The following is a 21,832-nucleotide window of genomic DNA, read 5'->3' as shown; positions in this document are numbered from 1 at the left end:
GAAGCGTATTGGCAACCAGTATAGCTTGTGAAGCGGGCATAATGTGGGTATACTGAGGCAGACTCTCCCATTTCCTACATGCTTGCTTACAATGTAATTACATTCTGGGCCAGTCGAAGCTTCTGACTGGTCTTCAAGGGCAGCTCCTATAGGATACATTGCAGTAGTTGAATCTTGAGATGAGAAAAGTGTGCATGTTTCTCTGGAAGGGCAACCAGTGTACCAGAGGGAGATGTGCAATTATCTAACTGATAATTTAATGTATTAATTGATTTTTTAATAGTACTTGGTGTATAATTCATATCAAATTCAAATCTCTAAACTTTATTGTTCTTTGCTGAGAATGTTGACATTCAAAAGCTAAAGGGCAATCTATATTATATGTTTCTGTTTGCATTTTGTGGAACAAACTTGTAATGGACATAGTTTGGTTTGCTATGTTTGTACAGAACACAATCAAATACATGCAATTCAATTTCATTCTTTACTGAAATGTTAATTTCATATGACTGAGAATGTGCTTGTATGTTTTTTTTGTCTCAAGTATTTAAAATAATTTACATTGTAAATAGTAATATTTTTATTTCAAGAGAAAACAATAATGGTTTTAATTTTTAGGAATGAAAAAGCCATAACTGATCCTTTTTTGTACAAGTACAAAGTGAAGCCTTTAAAGAAACAACTATATGAGTCTGTTACAGTGAAAGCATCACAGATATGGTAAGCTGTACCGGTTATAATAACCCTGTGGTTGCAATCCAACTAGCAGAAATGAGAGAGGAGGACAAGGCACACCCTCTTTAAAGATGCCATTTTCTCTATATAGCTCTTTTTACCTTTTGAAAGAAACCTTGCAAAAAAAGGGAACAAGATTTGTATTCTTCCCTCTTCTGTTGATTGGTTCCTGTACTGAATCAAAACCCTACTATAAACTATTGTACCAAATTGGAAAGAGGCATTTATTTATTGCTCTTTCCTCACAAGTATTATTTCAAATCAAAACATTTAGCAATACAGTATGAAAACTATCTCTGCAGCTCTAAAATCTATTAATTTTTAGAGTTGCAGGGATGGTTTTGATACTGTATTACTAAACATTTAGAGCTAAACATTTTGATTTGAAATAATACTTGTGTGGAAATAGCAATAAATAAATTGCTCATTCACTTTCTATAAGATGACTTTTTGTATAGTGCATCTTTAGTACTCTGCATGATGTCCATGGATGCTACCAACTATCCCTTCATTTCATTAGACTAACCTTTAATGTTTCAAATACTAAGTTTTAAAAAAAATTATTGAAAGGCAAACTGCCAGTCTTCAGTATGTCTTATATTTCCAAATATTTTTTCTGGACCCCAAAATAATCCCATGTGTATTTTTAAAAATAAAAATGGAAGGTGATTCTACCCCAATGATTTTTAGTATGAAGTATGCTCAGAAAAAGTGACAATGACCTACGATATTTATGTATACGAGAAAGGAAGGAAGGAAGGAAGGAAGGAAGGAAGGAAGGAAGAAAGAAAGAAAGAAAGAAAGAAAGAAAGAAAGAAAGAAAGAAAGAAAGAAAGAAAGAAAGAAAGAAAGAAAGAAAGAAAGAAAGAAAGAAAGAAAGAAAGAAAGCTAAAAAAGAGAATGATCATCATAAAAAGATTAGAGAAGATGCATGTTCCAGGAAATTGTTTTTTAACTGGCCATCCTACCCTTCATAATCAATGGCCGGCTATCTTGTGATTCTGTGATAGCCCTTAAAATTTAGAATATATACACTGACTCAAAAGGCATAGAATTCATGGATAATATTGCTATTCTGTGATTGCAATTTTAATGAAAAAAGAACAAAGCTTCCATATATTTTTGTGAAAAAAATCACAAGGGTACTTATTTTATTTTTTATAATTTTTTTATAAATTAAAATTGTCAGAAGTTGTTTAAGCTGTAATTTCTGTATATCAATTTCATTGGTAATGGTAAGACTTTTAACAGTTCTTTTTTTTTTAACAGCCGAAGAAAGCATATTTTTTCTTATGACAGACTAAAGCTTTTTTTGAAGCAACACTGTGAATTACATGATGGCATTATTAAAATTAAGGTAATCCTAGCAATTTAACTTTAAGATAGTGAATGAAAATATATGCTTCATATAATTATAATGAATTTATCTCAAACTGAACAAATGTTTTGAATATGTTTGTCTATATTAAACTGGGCAATCTTAGTAAAAGTATGATCTTGTATTGTCCTTACAATTATATTTGTTTGTTAGGAAATATTTAGCTCTTAATAGCTTTATTTACAACTTTAAAATGAAGACTGTCCTTTATCAACTAGTTAACTGTGCAGTTTTACTTTTTTCCATTAATCTTGATATATTATAATCATTTTTATTTTTATATGATAGTTTATTTGATATTTTAAGACTATCAAATACACTCATAAATATTTTAACATTTTCTTGAAGTTATGCCTAGACATATTTATTATCTTTGAGATAAAGCATTATTTCTCTGTGTCTTTACTAAAACAGATTGTTAGCAATAATAAATGTTAATGCATAATAAATTTTATTTTGGTGGATGAAGAATGATAAGCACCTTTCATATCTAGTCTTTTTAATGTTCTAAATCAGGGGTGCCAATTTTATTGAGGGCCACATCAGCATTCTGGTTGCCCTAAAAGGGCCAGTTGGGCCTGGCTGGGTGGGCATGGCCAGCTCAATGTGGCCAGCTTGATATTGTTCACGTCGAGGGGGACCTGTGCTGTGCTGCGCTGCGCTGTGGGGTCCTGCTGCCCTCAGAGTTCGAGAGCTGGGTTGGGTGCTTGCCCTCCACTGCCCAGGGTTCCAGGCAGCCCAGAGGACCATCAACACTAATTGGGCACCCGAATCCTCCTCCAGGCAGGTCTGTGCCTGGCCTCCTATCTTCTTGGGCCAGGGTGTTCCGTCAGTCCTGCACCCCAGGGCGCAGGGCGCAGCCGTCCTTGTGCATGTGCCGGGGGCGCCCAGCTGGGTTGAGGTGGGCTGGGGCAGCGGGGGCCGGTCCCTCACCCGGGTGGGTCATATCTGGGCCCATTGTGGGCCACATGCACCCGTGGGCCTGGTGTTTGACATGTCTATTTTAAATATTGGATTTCATAATTTATAGATTTAAGACATTGGCATATATTGTCCTTTCAAAAGGTAATCAATCAATTTGACAAACAAGCCTTTTATTTCAGTAGTATTTATTCAAGAATGACTCTGTTAAGTTTAAATCAGGATAATGCCTATTTGACTTCCAAAACAAAAAATAACAATCTTTTTAAGGAGTGACCAAAATCTTGTGATGTAACCAAATCTCATAGGAATTGTGTTCTGAGCTGAGATAACTATGAGATTTTAATATGTTGTTGTATATAACTTTTTTTATAATATGATATTTGGGCACATGAATGCCATTTTAAAAAGTTGTTGGTTAGTGCTATAGAAAAATTAAAAAAGAGGGAAGAAATGTTATTGTTGTTACAAATATAGCTAGTCCTCTACTTACAATCACAATAGGGACTTATCACAATAGGAATTTTAGTCCTATGTTATTGCAGTTGTATGTCGAAGCACCCATGTGATCAGACCCAATGTTTTGTCCGTTTTTTTCAGTGGTTGTTAAGCAAATCCCACGATAGTAAGTCCAAATCATGCAGTTCTTAAATGAATCATTTGGTCATTAAGCAAATCCATTACCCCAAATAGAATTTTTTTGCTGGAAACCAAAGGCAAATCTAGTCATGTGCCCACAAAATGCCATAACCAGTCATAAATGCAAGCCTGTTGTCAAGCACCCAAAATGTAGTCATGTCTCCATGGGGGACATGCAGCACAACATTTTACGATGGCTGGAAGTGCTTTATGGGCCATTAAGCACCCTTTCTGAGGTTATTGTAACTTAAAATGGTTGTTAAATAACCAGTCATAAGTCAAGGACTATCTGTAATTGATATTTGACCTCTGAAGAAAGGCTAGTTTAACCTTATTTGTCCATACAAATAAAGACTATTTGGAATAGCCAAACAATGTTTGTTCTCCCTTCTTGATTCTTCAGGATAGCTGTGATTCTCTCTTATTTCGTTTACCCCCAGATGTAGGCATCTCATTCCAGTGGTGTGAACTAGAAAAAAAAAGTTTATTTCTAGTCCTAAAACACTCACTGATTTATCACTTGTACATAACATACCTGTTGACTCTTGTTTCCTCACATTTCTTTCCTAAGGCAATATCAATTGCAAAATACAAGATAGCAGAACAGACTTTTTTCTATCTCTTTCCTGATAATCCACCCATCTTTATGTTCAGCTCTTCAAGTAAACAAAAAAGATCTTCAAAGCTGACATCTGATGATCATGTAAGTCAGACAATAACCTTCTGCAACTATTCCTCTATCAGCAAGCATGCTATAATGCATTCAGCATTTGGTTGGCTTATAAAGGGATGCTGGAAGTATAATTTATTTATATGGCCATCCTCAAATCTACATTAAAATCTCAAAAGTAATGAAATAAATACACATCATAGCTAATATCTATTAACTTTTCTACAAATTTCATTCTATTCCAACCATTTCCAACCTGGTCCCCTTAAAATATATTTGATTACCACCATCAGCTTCAGTCACTATGCATGATGGTCATGAGAGATTAGTATAGAGGCTTTATTAAAACATGGCTGGAGTGCATTAGATTAGGGAATGTCCAGTGCCACCAACTTTATATGCATTTCATATGTACAATTCCTTGCTGACTTGGTGTTTACTTGTACTTAAAAGGCAATTGGTACAAGATGTTCTATTGCTGATACACTGCTCTAGTCTTGATTGCTAAAATGAGTAATTCCTTTTCCATGATATGCTGGAAATGTAATGGACAGATTGGCTCCTTCTTCCATTTGTGGTGGCAACATTGCAAAGTTCAAAAATAATGAAAAATAAAATTTGAAAGTTCTAGTCCCATTTTATTTTGAGATTTTTTATTAAATTTCACTAAACTATATACATTTTATTCAAAATAAACTGGAACGGCATATGTTAACAGCTGCATGGATTTGATATGCTCTTCATCAGAAAAGACCTTTGATCTCCTGTGTGGTAGAATGGCTAACCAAATTGTGGGACTAAGCTTCAGTGTCTAAAAAACCTTTTTTTAAATATGAAAAGTAAATCTGATGCAGAATTCAATTCTCTTTAGAAATCATTTTTGGACTACATTTGCACATGGAACTGTGCCACATCAAAAATTTAATTTTAGAGTTTATATTTTAATTTGACATAGAAGCTACATATGATTTACAGTATTTTCTCAATGTATTGATAATCTGTACACTTTTTTCCTTTCTCCTATTGACTCCAGTTGTCTTAACCAAGTATTTTTAAGGTTTCAGTTGTCTTAACCAAGTATTTTTAAGGTTTATGTGATTAGAAATTGAATATGAAATGTCTTATAGCACTTTAAGCTTTTAAGAATATATTAGAATATATTATCCATATGATATTTTAGATTTGTTGGTTATCCAACTGTATTTGATTATTCAGATTGAGGTTCTTTAATAAAGTATGCCATCTATTTTATATGATTTTAAACTTGTATTAATATTTTCATTTATTCTTTGAAACTGAGAAGAGGCAGGAGCTATGCTTATAGATAGTTCAGGAATTGCACCTAGGTTTCCCAGATATAGGCAGAACAAATGGAGGACTAATTAGAATTCATACTTTCATATACAGCCAGTTTGGTCTAATGGTTAAGGCAATAGGTTAGAAAGTGGGAGATTGTGAGTTCTGGTCCCACCTTAGCCATGAAAAGCCAGCTGGATGACCTTGGGCCAATCACTCACTCTCTGCCCAACTCACCTCACAGGGTTGTTGCTATGAAGAAAATAGGAGGAGGAAGGTATGTTGGATACATTTGCTGCCTTTAGTTATTTGAAAAAATAAAGCTGGAAAATAAATAAATAAATAAATAAATAAATAAATAAATAAATAAATAAATAAATAAATGAAAAGGGGCATAGGGGGTAAACCAAATCTTGTTGTCATTTCTCAAAAAAACCCTTTGACTTTGCAAAACATTTCATTCATGATTAAAAATAGAACAAGTCTTCACTTGTAAAGTGCTTTTAATACTCAGAGTTTGAATATTTTTCTACTTTATGAAGTTTGTTTTTGCTCCTAGGAGGACAAAGATGCTGAAAAACACCTTAGTCCTAGAAATCTAAGCAACACAGCAAAAGAAAGGGTAAAACTCCAAAAAGAAAAAGAGCATATGAGAACCAGCGGTAAGTTCAACCAGTAATTGTAATTGTGGGTGGGCCTGAAGTTTGTTCATGTGACCACATTATTGCAACAGCTGGAACTTTGAGGAGCAGTTGTAGGACCTGTTGTTCAACATTTGTTGTAACTTCACTGACCATATGGTCATTAAGCAAGGAATACTTGTAAATCAAAGTCAGGTTGTTGTAACCTTCCAATTCCAATTCTTGTTGGTAACAACTGGAATTCTCTAATTTCATTTTCTCCCACTAGAGATTTTTATAAACAAGGAATATCTTTGAAAGTATCTTGGATGTTGATATCTCTATTGCACAGAATTTCAGTAAAGTCCTTCCATCTTTGATCTTCTTTTAATTAATTACTATCTGTTCTTTAACTTTCAACCAATTCTTTAGCATTCGGCTGTTCAGGATTAGAATCTCCTTCTGAATTCAGAGATTTGTAAAATACTTTTCTTGTTTTTTTGTGTCTGTATCCATCTTTAGTGTCTTTACAGGTACTGCAATATTACTTTTTGTTTCTTGTAAGAACTCCCTGAAATGCTTTAACTTTCTTATTCAGATCTCGCCTTTTTTGTAGGTTTGGCATTTTTAAAATTTCCATGGTATGTTCTGATATCTAATTTTCTTTCTTCTCTTTCTTAATCTTTGGCTATCTCTTTTTATATTCTTCCTTAACTAGTTATTTAGGTTTCTTTCATAGTTCCTCTGGATCCCAATGAATAAGATTCAGGGCTTCAAAATAATTCCTGTTTTCTTCTTCAAAATAGTAGTATATGGTTAGGATCATATCATGGAATGTGTTTTTCTTCTTACATTTTAGCTTAACTTTGAACTTGCATAGGAGAAATTTATGATCTGTTCTACAATCAACCTCTTTGCTATTATAACTGATTTCTTCCACCTCCTTGTGCCAATAACATAGTCAGTTTGATTTATGTATATTCTGGCTATACAATCTAACTGCATTTTCCTTTAAATACTTCAAACTTTGCCATTCCTATCTCCAACTACAAGCAATACATTTTGCTTCCGTGTTCAGTTGATTTCATATTGAACTTGATCAGTTTCTTTTTCCTACCTGAGTGGCTGGAGCATAAGTTTGGAATAATTGTCATGTTAAAGCAGCGGTCTCCAGCCTTTCTAGCTTTGAGGACCGGGGTGGGGAAGAAGGGATATTTTCTTGTGAGTGGTGAGCAAGAATGCACCTCTGCTGCTCGCACAAATGGAGCTGCATGCACTCATCTGCCCACTGCACACGCAAGTGGAGCTGTATGCGTGCGTTTGCCCTCTGCTTCTGCGGCCCAGTTCTGAACGGGCCGTGGCCTGGTGGCCTTGGCCCGGGGGTTGGGGACTTCTGTGTTAAAGGTTGTTCCTGAAATCTAATTGATATTATATTTAGTCATTGATTACATTGTAGCCAAGTATTACTCTTGCTATTGCCTTCCTAACTATGAAAGCAGTGCCATTCCTTCTTCGTCCCTTATGCCCTGAGTTGCAAATAGTATGACCTTCTGACTGAAAGTGTCCAATTCCATTCTATCAGAATTTGCTGAGGCCTAAGATGTCATTGTATAGTTGATTCATTTTGCATTTTGTTGAGTTTCCCATGTTTATGCATTTTATATTCCATGTTCCCTTGTAATTTTAATTTTTCATTTTGGGATTTTCTTTTCCTTCATGTGAGTAACAGCAACTGGAAGTTTCAAAGCCTTTTTTTTTAATTTGATGGTCCATTATCTGTCCTAAAGTGAAGTTCTGCCTCTAGCATCTTCCTATATTATTGCTGCCCAATATAGGTGCCCGCTGCTTTTAGTGAGTCGATCTTCATGCTTTGGGTATCTCTGCTGGGAGTATATACTTTAGGTTAAACGTCCAGCATCTTTTCTATAATCGCTCTCAGGAAGACCCCATGTATGCTATAATGGAGCTGCAAAGTTGGAAATGTACTCATTAATAAAAAAATGTACTCATTTAATACTGTATATTTACTAATAAAGGAGGACAAAGATACAGAGTTTCCAATATTCTTTAACCTAACCTAACCTTTTTCATATTGCAAGAAAATTTCCTTTGCTGAACTTGTGAGAACTTGATTGGGAGCTTCACAAACCTTTTATCATTTGTTTTGAATTATATTAATTTAATGCCCAATTTGTTGATTAAAAAATTATAAAATACTTTTGTTCAATACTTTATCTTGATGTATCTATAAAATGTAGTTCTAATTCCAATTCACCAGTATATATTTTGAAATAGAAAAATTAAAAAGGGAGAAAGCAAATGCTGTGAAATTCAAGAGAAAAGAGAAACAAGACAAAGAAAAAAGAAAAGAAGAACTAAAGAAGCTTGTGGAGGAAGAAAGACTAAAGAAAAAAGAAGAGAAGGAGCGACTGAAAATAGAAAAAGAAAAGGCATGACATTTTTATTAACCCTAGATTTGAAGTGGCAGTGTCAATCACATTTGTAGCTTTATTTGGTATTTTCTCATTGAAATTGTTAAAACTTGACACCTTGGAGAAAGAACAAGTGTTATGGGTTTTTTGAGATAAATGACATTGTGAAGTAAAAGGCTTTTGCAAGCTACTTCAAATCTAAGTAGCAAATATTTTGGGCAGATTCTTCCCTGAAAGATGATAACATGTCCTAAACTGCTGATATTATTTAATTTTGCTAATTTTTAGTTACATTGGTAGTTCTATATGTACTAGGTAACAAATAGTTTATACTATACTTTGATCAGAAACAAGATTTACTTTGTGGCAATTAAAACTTGTATAAAAACAGTTTCATTTGTAGTTTTTAATTGTTAATTCCTACAGTAAAAGTTTGGAAGAAATGTGCCTTTTATTCATACAGTAGTGAAGTTCTGGGAGACTTCATCAAAACAAAAGAACACTCTATTAAAAAACAGCAGGATTTATGGTATAACAGTAAATTTAATAATACCCTAAATATTTGAGATTTAAAGACTGTTGTTCTAATCTTTTCTATTAATTTTGAGTTTAATAATTAAAATGAAAATGATGAAGTGAAGTGAGAAAACCATTTCCTGATCAAATTTCTATGTAATTAAAGGAAAGAGAGAAACTACGTGAGGAAAAAAAGAAATATCTGGAACACCTAAAACAGTGGAGTAAGCGCAGAGAAGACATGGAATGTGATGATCTTAAGGTAATGTAAAATTGGAAGCTGATAACTTTCTGTAACATGTATTAGCCTATGCTAATTATGTGTTTAATTTCAAACCTGCCAAATCAGTAAACTTGGACCTGGCATGTTAAATATACGATGCCAGAAATGTTTTGAAAATACACCCATCTCTTCATTCTAGTCATGAAATGGGCAGAATTTTTTTTTTTCTGTTAAAATCTTCATTCCTTCTTTACTCCATGGTGAACAGAATTAAAGCAAGGAGTGGTAGCTAGGACCAAAGGCAAAAAACCCCCTTTTTATGTTACTCCTTTTTCCATTTTCCTAAGGATCAGGGTAAGTAATTTTTATCTATGGTCTGAACTCATCCCTTGCAGAAGTAAGGGGAGAGTTGAAATTACACTAGGTTTTGATAAGAGTATTTACAGTATTGGTGAGGTAACTTGTTTACAGATAATCCTTAGAAAATTACAGTAATTGGGACTGGAATTTCCCTTGCTAGGCAACAATCATAAAACATGACATCATATGACCACACCACTTTGTAATGGAATTTTCAGCATTTCCAGTTGTGGTTGTTAAGTGAAGATATCATGTGATAGCCACTTGTGACCACCTGCCAGTTTACCTATTGGTTGATTGTAGGAATCTGGCAAAGATAATCACAAATGACAATCACATGACTGTGGAGAATGCTACAATCAAAGTAATTAATGAGCAGGCATAAGTAAAACTCATTCAGCATTATTGTTAGTTTGAACAGTTGCTGAACAAGTGGTCATTAAACAAGGATCACATGTAGTTCCAGACATCCAGTATGGTACCTTGCAAGCAGAAGTGCTTTTTGACCAGGAAAGACAATACATAGTGCCTCTATCTTACAAACAAAAACTATTTGTGTGGAGGGAAGAATATCTCTGAGTGCAGAAAAGTGTTAGACAGGATTCTTGGGGATAAGGAATAGTATACACATGCAACAGTGGAACTGTAGATGGTAGACTTTTCCCTTTACTTTATTTGCCTGCTGTTTTATATCATTGTGTTTGTCTCTGCTTCTTTATGCTTTCCCCAGTACATTCTGTCCACTTGCTGCTTTCCTATCTGCATTAAACTGTAGTTTCCTATTTTCTTCCTTAATATCTCTACCACTTTTCTGCTTTTGGGCCCTTTCTCTGTTCCCTCTTCTTTTTTATAATCTACCTGCTCTTTATATTCACTTTCCTCAACTAGTTTTTTCCAATCCATCTGCACTGATGTCTCCTATATGTTCTTCTTTAATTCCCATTGAAGTCTGAGTCTCCCCCACATCTATTCATCAGTTACTAAAATGTTGTAATTTCTCCTTCCAAAAAGAAGCTCTGAAAAAATATTTAAATGAAGTTGTGAAACTGACACTTTACTCAATGTCTAAGCTGCCTGACTGACAGGCCTTACTCTTTTGAAACAGCTGAAAGAAGCAACTTCGTAGTGTCATAGTGCTCTCTACTGGTGAAGAAAAGAGTATCAGACAGTTCTTGTTCTTGATTGTTATTTTTTGAGCCAAGTTAGAATATTGCTTTTATAATCCACTTCAATAAAATAAAAATAAGATAAATAGGAAATAAAAGTGATTGTTTTACTTCTGGTCTATAGACTTTAACATGCTTTGCAAAACGTAGCTAGCAACAGAGTCCATTGAAGTTATTCTTATGGTAGATGCAGATCAATATATTATCATTGTGTTTGAATTCTAATCTGTGTTATAATGCAGTGCCATATTGTAAAGTATCAATTCTCTAAAGTTCCTGACACCAACATTTCTTTGTTTGGAATTCATTAGTGTGTCCAACACAAGAAGAGATAAAAGGTTTAATTCTAAGCCTCCTACTTAATTATGGAATTTGGTTTTTGTGTTTGTAATATGTAAATGTTGCTCATTTACGCATATTTTATGTTTTATTTTACAGCATTCATTTTGTCAGTGTGGCCATTTCCCCCCCTCCCATGGAAGTGCATTGGAAATTCCAACATCAGTGGTAGCATTACTATTGCTTAAAAGGTGCTAGGCCACTTTGTAAATCAGGAATGAGCATCCTGCACCCTCATAAAAAATGAAACTCATGAAGCTGCACAATATCTCATTTGTGATCTTCAAGATCCCCAAGTATAGATAGGATTCTGAAATTTTAGATAGGTTTCTGCTAAGAAAAGTGTAAGATATATTGAATTTTCAGGGACTTAAGGCATTCATTTTCACCTATTAACTTCTCCCTATCAGACTGACTTTCCGTTTTGCCTCTTAACCTTCCTTCCTCACAAAGGAGGTTGAAAATTTCAATTTCATTTTATCAGCTAATTTTGTAATTTCTCTGGGCCCATTCCATTTCAATGCAGAATGTGCTTCCCAGCCCCAAAAGGTTTGCCTTCATAATATGTGAAATCTTTTCCTGTGTCATCTTTCTCTGTGTGATTTTTTTGTTTCAATCTCAGTGTTTAAAAAAACCATGAGAAATGCTGCTTGTTATTTAAAAATACTATTATTAAGTAAGCAAGAAATGCCAACCCAATGAAAAAGAGAAAAGAAGTTAAAAAAATATTCCTAGCCTTGGAAATTCACAGGAATAATAAAGAGTTGTAATCTGGGGGTTTTGACAGTTTTACCTGGACTTTGGGTGGGGGAGATTGTTACAATGGGCAGGCATGACAGTAGAGAAGGTAGGCCACATTAGATGACAAAGCCTTGAAGTCAGGATCTGAAGGATATCTGTTGAATCTGTGTAGTCTACAGCAGGGCTTTTCAACCGGTGGTACTTTAGCACCTGGCAGGTGGTACGTGACCCCTAGCCAAGTGTAGCGGGGGAGGGAATGAGCTAAAGCAGCACCGCACAGGCCTGGAGGAGATCAGCTGGAGCTGCAGGGCTCAGCAGAAGCCCCAGGATCTGCTCACATGGCTACATGCTGATTGGAGCTTCTGGCGCACCCGGAAGAGAAGAGGAGGGCGGAGAGAGGAGAAACTATAAAAGGAGCAGGTTTTAGCGGGAGAGGGAGAGAAAAAAAACAGAGATAGAAGAGAAGAGGCTTTTGTTAGTGAAACGGTGAGTGAGAGAGCAAGCGAGGGGCTTTTGCGAGCAAAGAGTGAGTGAGAGAGCGAGGGGCTTTTTGGAGAAAGTGAGAGAGCGAGTGAGCGGCCTTTGCGAGCAAAGTGAATGAGTGAAAGAGGAAGTGAGCTTTTGTGAGCAAAGTGAGTGAAAGAGCAAGTGAGGGGCTTTTGTGAGCAAAGTGTGAGTGAGTGAAAGAGCGAGTGAGGGGCTTTTCGGAACAAAGTTTGAGTGAGCTAGCGGCCTTTGCGAGCAAAGTGTGAGTGAGTGAAAGAGCGAGCAAGGGGCTTTTGCGAGCAAAGTGAGTGAGAGAGAGAGCGAGGGGCTTTTGCGAGCAAAGAGCGAGGGGAGATTTTGCGAGCGAAGGATGAGAGAAAAAGGGAAAAGTGAGGGGGAGAAGGGAAAAAGAAAAGGCATTGACTTCTGACTTCCTCTGTTGCAGTAGAAGGAAGCATTAACATTGAACTTCAACTTTTTACTTTTCCATAATATTATAAACTAGCCATTTCTATAACAACAAAAGTGATACAATCTGTGAAAAGGTTGAAAAGCCCTGGTCTACAGGATGGGTGGGAAAAATAGACATAGGCAATCCTACAAATAGTCCAGCCCTGTACCATGTAGGGCTTTATAAGTGATACTTCGAATTGCATTAAAGGTCTAATGAGAATTAGTGCAGTTTGCAGACATACCAAAGTATGTTTTAATCTTTATTACGATGACCAAGGCCAGCAAAGTCCAAGTATGTCTGTTGCTACCCATAGTTCTGCATTTGGGACCCATTGCAGCTTCAAGATGATTTTCAAAGGCAATCCTCACGTAGAGTGCATTGAAGAAATCCAACCAGGAGGTGGCCAAAGAGTGACTAACTATGATTAGAGCCTTCAATTCAGAACAGTTTAATTGGCACATGAGATAGAGTTGTACAAATGCCCTCTCGTCCATGGCTGCCATCTGGTATTCAACTACAGATAATAAAAGTTTCTTGTGGGAAACAGTTCTCACAAGATTAGAAGCAAAGAGCCTGAAACTAGATGATCCTATAACAAAACAAGGTCAGAAGTAAAAACTGTCATTCCTGACAAAAGAGAATTGTTTAACTCCATTACACAAGGTAGATATGAGAAAAAGATTCAAAAATTTAAACTATGATTTCACTATAAATACTGTAGGACTCAAATTTAATACATAGCAGTTATGGAAGTTCTTTTCTAAAGGCTTCATTAACTTTTGTAGTATAAACATTACTTCTAGTTCTTACTCCCACCTTAACCATGAAAATCAGCTGGGTAACTTTGGGCCAGTCAGTCATTCTCAGTCTAATCCACCACAAAGGGTTGTTGGAAAACAGGAGGAGGAAAAAGTCTTAAGTATATTCGCCAGCTTGAGTTATTTATAAAAACAACGAAGGTAGGATTTAAAAAGCCTAATAAATAAATAAGAAGTGCGTTCTTGACAGTTTGTGATGTCCTCTTCCAGTCTGGCATTGTCAAAAAAAAAGCTGACATTTCATTTGTATCACAGGAACTTCCAGTTCCAACTCCAGTAAAAACCAGACTACCTCCTGAGATTTTTGGTGATGCTGTAATGGTTTTGGAGTTCCTCCATGCATTTGGGGAACTATTTGATCTTCAAGATGAATTTCCTGATGGGGTGACTTTAGGCAAGTTTTTTTTTTCTTGGATTTTGTTCTGAATTAAGGTATATACTATGTTTCTGATATCTAGCCATTTATAAACACATTATAAAATCTCAAAGTTTTACTTACATTTAAAGCAAATTCCCATATGTGAGTTAGCTATCAGTTTGAAAAATATATTTCTTCAGTGTACATCAGATTATATGTAAAAATATTCCTCTGAGCAGAATATATAGTGCTTCCAAAAATGCCATTTGATATGTTGATGAAGAATCTCTGTCATCCAAATAGAGTTGTCTGGAAGCTGAGTCATGCTCTTTTTTGTTTGTTTGTTTTAAACATTTTGTTGCTTATCCAAGTCACTTCTTCAGTCTGAGCAAAGTTAATTAGGGGGAACCCCATATATGTCCTTCAGAGTAGTATCATTTCTTATCTAATCTGAATAGGCTCATTAATGAGCAGCCAAATAGCCATTAAGAATGATTGTTCAGTTTGAGAGAAGAGTGAAGGAATCCATTTATGCCAAGTGGAAATTCCTTCCCTTAATAGAAGTGGAGGCCTGAAACACAACCTGTTTCTGATTTTTTATGCTGCTCTTGCATCATCCCCCAGGAAGATCAAGACCACTTCATAGTTCACCAGGAAGATCATATTTAAGGACCTATCTAGAAAAAAGGATTTAGAAACAATGACTCTTAACAACTCTTTCTCTTTCTTTGCTAAAAAGAAATATGCAAGGAGCATATCACCTACTTAGAAACAGCTTTTTCCCCATTTTAGTAGATTAATTTGAAGTGAATAGGGAGAATAGCTCTGGACCAGTTTGGGACATCCAGTTATTTTTTCCCCCAGTATTTTATTCAATCCATCCTTTATTATATGAACGTTACTTATCAATAGTCTAGCAAGATCTTGACATTTGTATGTTCTCTTTCATTTGCCTAAATGCCCCTTTTCAATTCAATATGGGAATCACCTGAACACGTTAACCAGTTGGATTCTGCACATCTAAAATTGCACGTTAGAGAATAAAATAGGAAGATTTCTCAAGCTAAGGTTCAGATCTAACTGCATCTTTTAAGCTTTTATATTTGGATGCTGCAGAAGAACTAAAGGTTCTTTCTTTTATTATTTACAGAAGTTTTAGAAGAAGCTCTTGTAGGAAATGACAGTGAAGGCCCACTTTGTGAATTATTGTTTTTTTTCCTGACTGCAATTTTTCAAGCTATGGCTGAAGAAGAAGAAGAAATTGCCAAAGATCAAATAGCAGATGCTGAGACCAAAGGTCAGATCAACTATACTTTTTAAGAACAGCTTTCATACTAATCTGCATTCACGCAATATGTTTTTTTTTCAATTAACTTTGCTTTGCTATACAACTGGTAAGAAAAGACAATGTTTTGGATATAAGCTGCAGTGATGATCCAGATGTATTTTTACTTTTCTCTTTCTAAAAGGGCAGAGATTCCATTTATTGTATCTCAAGAATTTCAAACTGGTATGTTTTTCCAAAATTCAAAATTGTGTTTGCTTATTTTAATTTTAAAACAATGTCAGCAGTAGAAGCTTATTTTATTGAATTTCTGCAGATGTGGTCTTCTTCTTGTGGGTGAGGTAAATAATTTCTAGTAAAGTAGTTGCATGAGCTTCCAGGTTTGCTATAGACTGTTAGAATTTTGATTATGTGACCATAGGGGCATTGTAACAGCCATAAATTCAAGGACTGGTCAGGACTATCATTCATTCAGTGCTGTTATAACATTTGAACAGTTGCTGAAGGATTGATTGTTAAGGAAGAAAGGGCTGCCTATATGCCTCCTCTAACCCAAACCAAAACAGCCTTGGAGGACAATGCCCAGTGACTGGAGGGGAGGGATATGCACACAACAGCCCAAAGTAGCTAGTGGTTGGATCAGATCATAGGCCTTGATTATGTAATTTTCAATGAGGCAGGCATTGTAGAAAATTTACATGGTAGGATTTGTATTGGGAGAAGAGGGGAAAACACTACTTTAAAAGTAGAACAACTAAAGACAATTTAAGATAGCCGTGATAGACTGGGGACAAAACTAAGGCTATCTCCAGAAGACATGTCATCTGAAAAATAGGACATTTTGCTGGACAGACATCTGGAGATACATTTATTTGGAATCCAGCATTGAGCAGGGAATTTAACTCCTTCCAATTCTGTTATTCTTTGTCCTAGGAAATTTTCTGTATTCTGTTTTAATAGTGCAGATCCAGGCAAAGAGGAGTAAAATAGCTTTGCTATATTATGTGGCTGAATTGAAGCCCCTACTGTTCAAAGTTTTGTAGGCTTTTTAAAGAATAAAAATGTGAGGAGAAATACTTCATATTAATACTGTTTTCCAAAAGAAAATGCAGCCTCCCAAGTCCTACGTATTTTTTTTCCCCATAAGGAGAACAATTTCTAAGCAGATTAGTATTATCTATGGGTAAAAAATTTCCAAAACTGCTGTCAGAAGAATTAATGGTAGAATTTTTCTGTTTTGTCTGGACTAAATTATTGTATAAATTATTATTTCGTTATTATTATGGATAATAATTGTCAAATCAGAAATGAATAATTTTATAAGATGTGATATAAAAAAAACAGAAATGGGTAACATCTGCATTAATAATACCACCTCCAAAATAGTATTTTTTAGAGAAATATATAATTGGAGAAATTTCTCCAGTGCAATATTTTGCGAATCATCATGAAACATTGCCAATCCAGCTCAACCAGCCTTTCCTGAAGAGTTAACAGAGATGCATTCCCAGCAAAGGCAACCAAAACAATAGCACCCATAAAACTGAATTTTAGATGGCACTTCATTTAAAGATCAAGAATCAAGAATGGTATGCTAAGCACTGGCCAAAAATTACTCAGCATGAAAGAATTCAAACAGGACTTTTTACACAAACCACATTATCATAGTTATAATGGGCCAGATAGAACAAGTCTGTCTTACATGTATTGACTAGTTCGCTGATTTTCTGGCCAGTTCTCTCTCAATTCTTTTATAAGATAAAAATGATAAAGGACAAAGCAGATAGACCTCATTTCCTGAGAATCTTGTCTCTATGTACCAGCATTACAAATTGAAAAATGGTTCATTCTGAAAATCAGATATTAAATTTACAAACATTTGATCTACTCAGATTATGGCATTCAAGTTAGAATAGATATAAATAATTTCATCTGTAAAAAGATTTTGCAAAGTAGTTGTAGTGGTTTGCACTGTAATATATTACATTTGATTAGGCTGCTTACACATGAATAAAAACTAAACTGCTAAAGCATTTTGTACAACTATTATGTAAGGAAGATTACATTCAATTTTATTTGGCAAAGGTAACTTAGTTCTATTTTGTGGAGAAGATTTAAGTTCTGTTTGTAGGCTATCATTCAGTGTTAACAGTTGGAAAGATAAACAAGTACATCACAAATAGGAAATGTATTAGGTTTTGCTTTCTGCAGAAGCAAAACTAGATACATTTAGTTCTAATACTTGCAGAAAAAAGAGGAAATTCACTTGCCATTGCTTAATATGTAAAGAGATTGTACTTGCACGTTAATTCAAAATGCCTGATGTGCTTTAGAGGTAGCTTAATTGGGAGCATGTTTTGCCAATTATATGGAATAAAGGACCTCTTCAGTATGGCAGATCAGCATTGACTGCTGCCTATTTATCTCAATTTGTTTGGCAATAGGTAACAATTATAAGGAATGGAGTGATAGCTTGTGTTAAAAGTCTTTGCATGAGTGTGTTTGTACTCTTGCAGCCCAATTGTGCGTAAGAAACGTTTAGTGAGTGTTGCACACTTTCTTCAGCTGTTTGCCAATATTACATTTCTTTGTTGCATTGCAACTTACATGAATATTGAATTTGTGTGCTGTTTCTGCATTGCTTAAAATGGCTTGCTTGCTTGCTTACTTGGACTCCATACGGAAATGTTAATTTACACTAGAATAAAGTCTTTATTTCCTTAAAGATTTAACAGAGGCTTTGGATGAAGATACAGACCCCACAAAATCTGCACTATCTGCAGTTGCAACTTTGGCAGCTGCATGGCCCCAATTACATCAGGGTATGTGTGGGTTTCTTTTTTTTTTGGTTACATTTTTTTTGCTGTATTTTTCAAAAATATAATTTACATTATTCGCTTAAACATTTTTAGAAGTCAAATAGACTAATTGATTTTATTGTTAACTGTAGGTTGTAATTTGAAAAACCTGGATCTTGATAGCTGCACTCTTTCTGAGATTCTCAGGCTTCATATCCTAGCATCAGGTGCAGATGTAACATCAGCAAATGCTAAATATCGCTACCAGAAGCGAGGAGGATTTGATACTACAGATGATGCTTGCATGGAGCTAAGATTGAGTAATCCTGGATTGTTGAAGAAACTCTCATGTACCTCAGTATATGATTTATCATCAGGTAATAGAGCCAAACCAGTTTCTTATGCTCGGTGACAAATGTTCTCAAATTACTGAAAGCTTAATTAAACAAATTTGCAGAAATATTTTGAAGGATAATCATATTCAGTAACCTTTTAGTTGTAAGGATACTATACTGAAATTTACAGTCAGTGTTAATATGAGGGCAATTCAGGAATAAACCTCTGTTTGGTTATCAATGACAGACATTCGCAGATACATAACTTTTATTATACATATTAGAAAACTACAACATTACATATAATGTAAAAAAGTATTAAAAAAGTGGAAAGAGGGGCACATAACTAAGGCAGAATATCAGCAAATAGTCCAAGCCTGCAAAGATGAAGTGAGGAAAGCTAAGGCTCAAAATGAACTAAGGCTTGCAACAAAAGTCAAAAATAACAACAAAAAAAAGCTGCTTTCAACATGCAAAAAAAAAGAAAAAAGTTAAGGAAATGATTGGTCCATTAGTGGGAGAAAGTGGCAAGAAGGGGATAAGCAACAGGGAGAAAGCAGAACTACCTAACTCATTTTTTGCATCTGTCTTTACACAAAGGGATAAAACAGTCCAACCTATCAAAAATAGTACTGTAAAAAACAGATTAGAAACACAAGTTAAGATAGGCAAGAAAATAGTAAGTGAGCACCTGTCTACCCTAGACGAGTTCAAATCACCAGGACCAGATGGATTACATCCCAAGGTTCTGAAGGAACTAGCAGATGTGATCTCAGAACCACTGAACTATATCTTTCAAAGATCCTGGAGCACTGGGGAACTACCAGAGGACTGGAAAAGAGCTGATGTAGTTCCCATCTTCAAAAAAAGGGGGGGAAATGGATCCAAGAAACTACAGACCTATCAGCCTGACCTCAGTACCTGAGAAGATTCTGGAAAAGATAAGCAACGAATCAGCGAACACGTAGAGGCAAACAAAAAGCCAACATGGGTTTGTCAAAAACAGATCATGCCAGACAAATTTTATTGCATTCTTTGACCAGGTGACTACATTAGTGGACCAGAGGAATGCTGTGGATATAATTTACTTGGACTTCAATAAGGCATTTGATAAAGTAGACCACAACCTACTACTTGATAAGATAGAAAAATGTGGGGTAGACAGCATCACCACCAGATGGAACCATAGCTGGTTGACCGGCCGTACTCAGTGTGTGGTCCTCAATGGAACTGCATCTACATGGAGGGAAGTGTGTAGTGGGGTGCCCCAGGGCTCTGTTCTGGGTCCAGTGCTCTTCATCATCTTCATCAACGATTTGGACAAGGGGATAGATGGGGAACTCATCAAATTTGCAGACGACACCAAGCTGGCAGGAATAGCCAACACTCCAGAAGACAGGCTTAAGATATAGGAGGATCTTGATAGACTTGAACACTGGGCGCTATCTAACAAAATGAAATTGAATGGTGAAAAAAGTAAGGTTCTACATTTAGGCAACAAAAACCAAATGTACAGGTATAGTATAGGGGGTACCTTGCTCAATAGTAGTAACTGTGAGAGGGATCTCAGAGTCCTAGTGGACAATCACTTAAATATGAGCCAGAAGTGTGCTGCAGCTGCCAAAAAGCCAACACAGTGCTAGGCTGCATTAACAGAGGGATAGAATCAAGATCACGTGAAGTATTAATACCACTTTACAATGCCTTAGTAAGGCCACACTTGGAATACTGCATCCAGTTTTGGTCACCACGATGTAAAAAAGGTGTTGAGACTCTAGAAAGAGTACAGAGAAGAGCAACAAAGATGATTAAAGGACTGGAGGCTAAAACATATAAGGAACAGTTGCTGGAATTGGGTATGTCCAGTTTAATGAAGAGAAGGACGAGGAGTGACATAACAGCAGTGTTCCAATATCTCAGGGGTTGCCACAAAGAAGAGGGAGTCAAGCTATTCTCCAAAGCACCTGAAGGCAGGACAAGAAGCAACGGATGGAAACTAACCAAAGAAAGAAGCAACCTAGAACTAAGGAGAAATTTCCTGACAGTTAGAACAATTACTCAGTGGAACAACCTGCCTCCAAAAGCTGTGAATGCTCCAACACTGGAAGTTTTTAAGAATAGACTGGACAGCCATTTGTCTGAAATGGTATCGGAATTCCCGCCTGAGCAGGGGGTTGGACTAGATGACCTCCAAGGTACCTTCCAATTTTATTATTATTATTTGATATAATCGCTATTCAAATTGAGGCACTTGTCATAATGTCTTACAAGGTTTGAAATTCCTTAGTAGTAGTCGCTCGGCGCCAAATCTGGGTTATGGGGAGTGATCAAAAACATTCCAACGGAACTGCTTCAAAAGTTCTTGGGTGCATCTAGCAGTGTACGGGTGAGCATTATCGTAAACCAGCAACACACTGGAACTGCTGCCATAGAAAATCCCGTCAAATGTGAAGATGCCAAAGGAGTACTGCTAGTGAAGTTCATGGAGCGTGGTTCGGCCATCAGTTCAGAAATCTACTGTGAAACGTTAGGGTTAGACAAGCTGTCCATTACAAGCGTCGGGCATGCTGACTTCCAGCATGATGTTGGTTCATGATAATGCTCGTCTGCACACCCCTAGACGCACCCAAGAACTTTTGAAGCAGTTCCATTCAGATGTTTTTGATCACCCCACCCCCCATAGCCCAGATTTGGGGTTGAGTGACTACTACTAAGAAATTTCAAATCTTGTAGTTAGATGTTATGGCAAGTGCCTCAATTTGAATGGTGATTATATCGAAAAGTAATGTAATGTTGTAGTTTTCTAATGTGTATAATAAAAGTTCTGTATCTGCGAGTGTCTGTTATTGATAACCAAACAGAGGTTTATTTCCGAATTGCCCTCGTATATATGGCTTTATAAGAATAATGAAGACAATTTGGCCATTTTATAACTATTGTTCAGGATTATGGTTTTAACTTTATGGAAGTTGTTCCAGTACTTAAAATCTTAAACGTCTGATCAAAGGAATTATTTTATACTCTATAAATAGTTGGATGTCCCTAGTAGGATTTTGAGGTGTATTGATTTTGTTTAAAAGTTTGGCACCTTTTCCAAAAGTACTTTTGAATGTTTTTTGGGATTTTATTTATACACACACATGATGAATAGATAGATAAATTTAAACAGTATATTGGAGTTATTAATAATGTGTCTGGGTAGGACTAATCCATGAAATATAATAATCATCTGTATGTACCATACATTCTTTTTTTGTATACA

The 21,832-nt window shown here is 35.7% G+C and overlaps 1 protein-coding gene across 1 annotated transcript in view; it reads left to right on the top strand.

Moving 5' to 3' along the window:
- BAZ1A (bromodomain adjacent to zinc finger domain 1A) overlaps positions 1-21,832 on the top strand; it is a gene marked incomplete at its 3' end in the record, with an annotated part of 61,093 nt that overhangs the window by 14,578 nt on the left and 24,683 nt on the right. The window contains exons 4-13 of the mRNA XM_015819083.1: positions 619-720; positions 2,005-2,092; positions 4,245-4,376; positions 6,199-6,301; positions 8,555-8,709; positions 9,374-9,469; positions 14,050-14,188; positions 15,303-15,449; positions 18,164-18,259; positions 18,388-18,612. Of these exons, the coding sequence (XP_015674569.1) occupies positions 619-720; positions 2,005-2,092; positions 4,245-4,376; positions 6,199-6,301; positions 8,555-8,709; positions 9,374-9,469; positions 14,050-14,188; positions 15,303-15,449; positions 18,164-18,259; positions 18,388-18,612 (1,283 nt within the window). The remainder of the gene's footprint in view (positions 1-618; positions 721-2,004; positions 2,093-4,244; positions 4,377-6,198; positions 6,302-8,554; positions 8,710-9,373; positions 9,470-14,049; positions 14,189-15,302; positions 15,450-18,163; positions 18,260-18,387; positions 18,613-21,832) is intronic.

The sequence above is a fragment of the Protobothrops mucrosquamatus genome, unplaced genomic scaffold (assembly GCF_001527695.2).
Source record: "Protobothrops mucrosquamatus isolate PMUCROS unplaced genomic scaffold, P.Mucros_1.0 scaffold858, whole genome shotgun sequence".
Taxonomy (NCBI): Eukaryota; Metazoa; Chordata; class Lepidosauria; order Squamata; family Viperidae; genus Protobothrops; species Protobothrops mucrosquamatus.
This window is presented reverse-complemented; position numbering and strand designations above follow the sequence as displayed.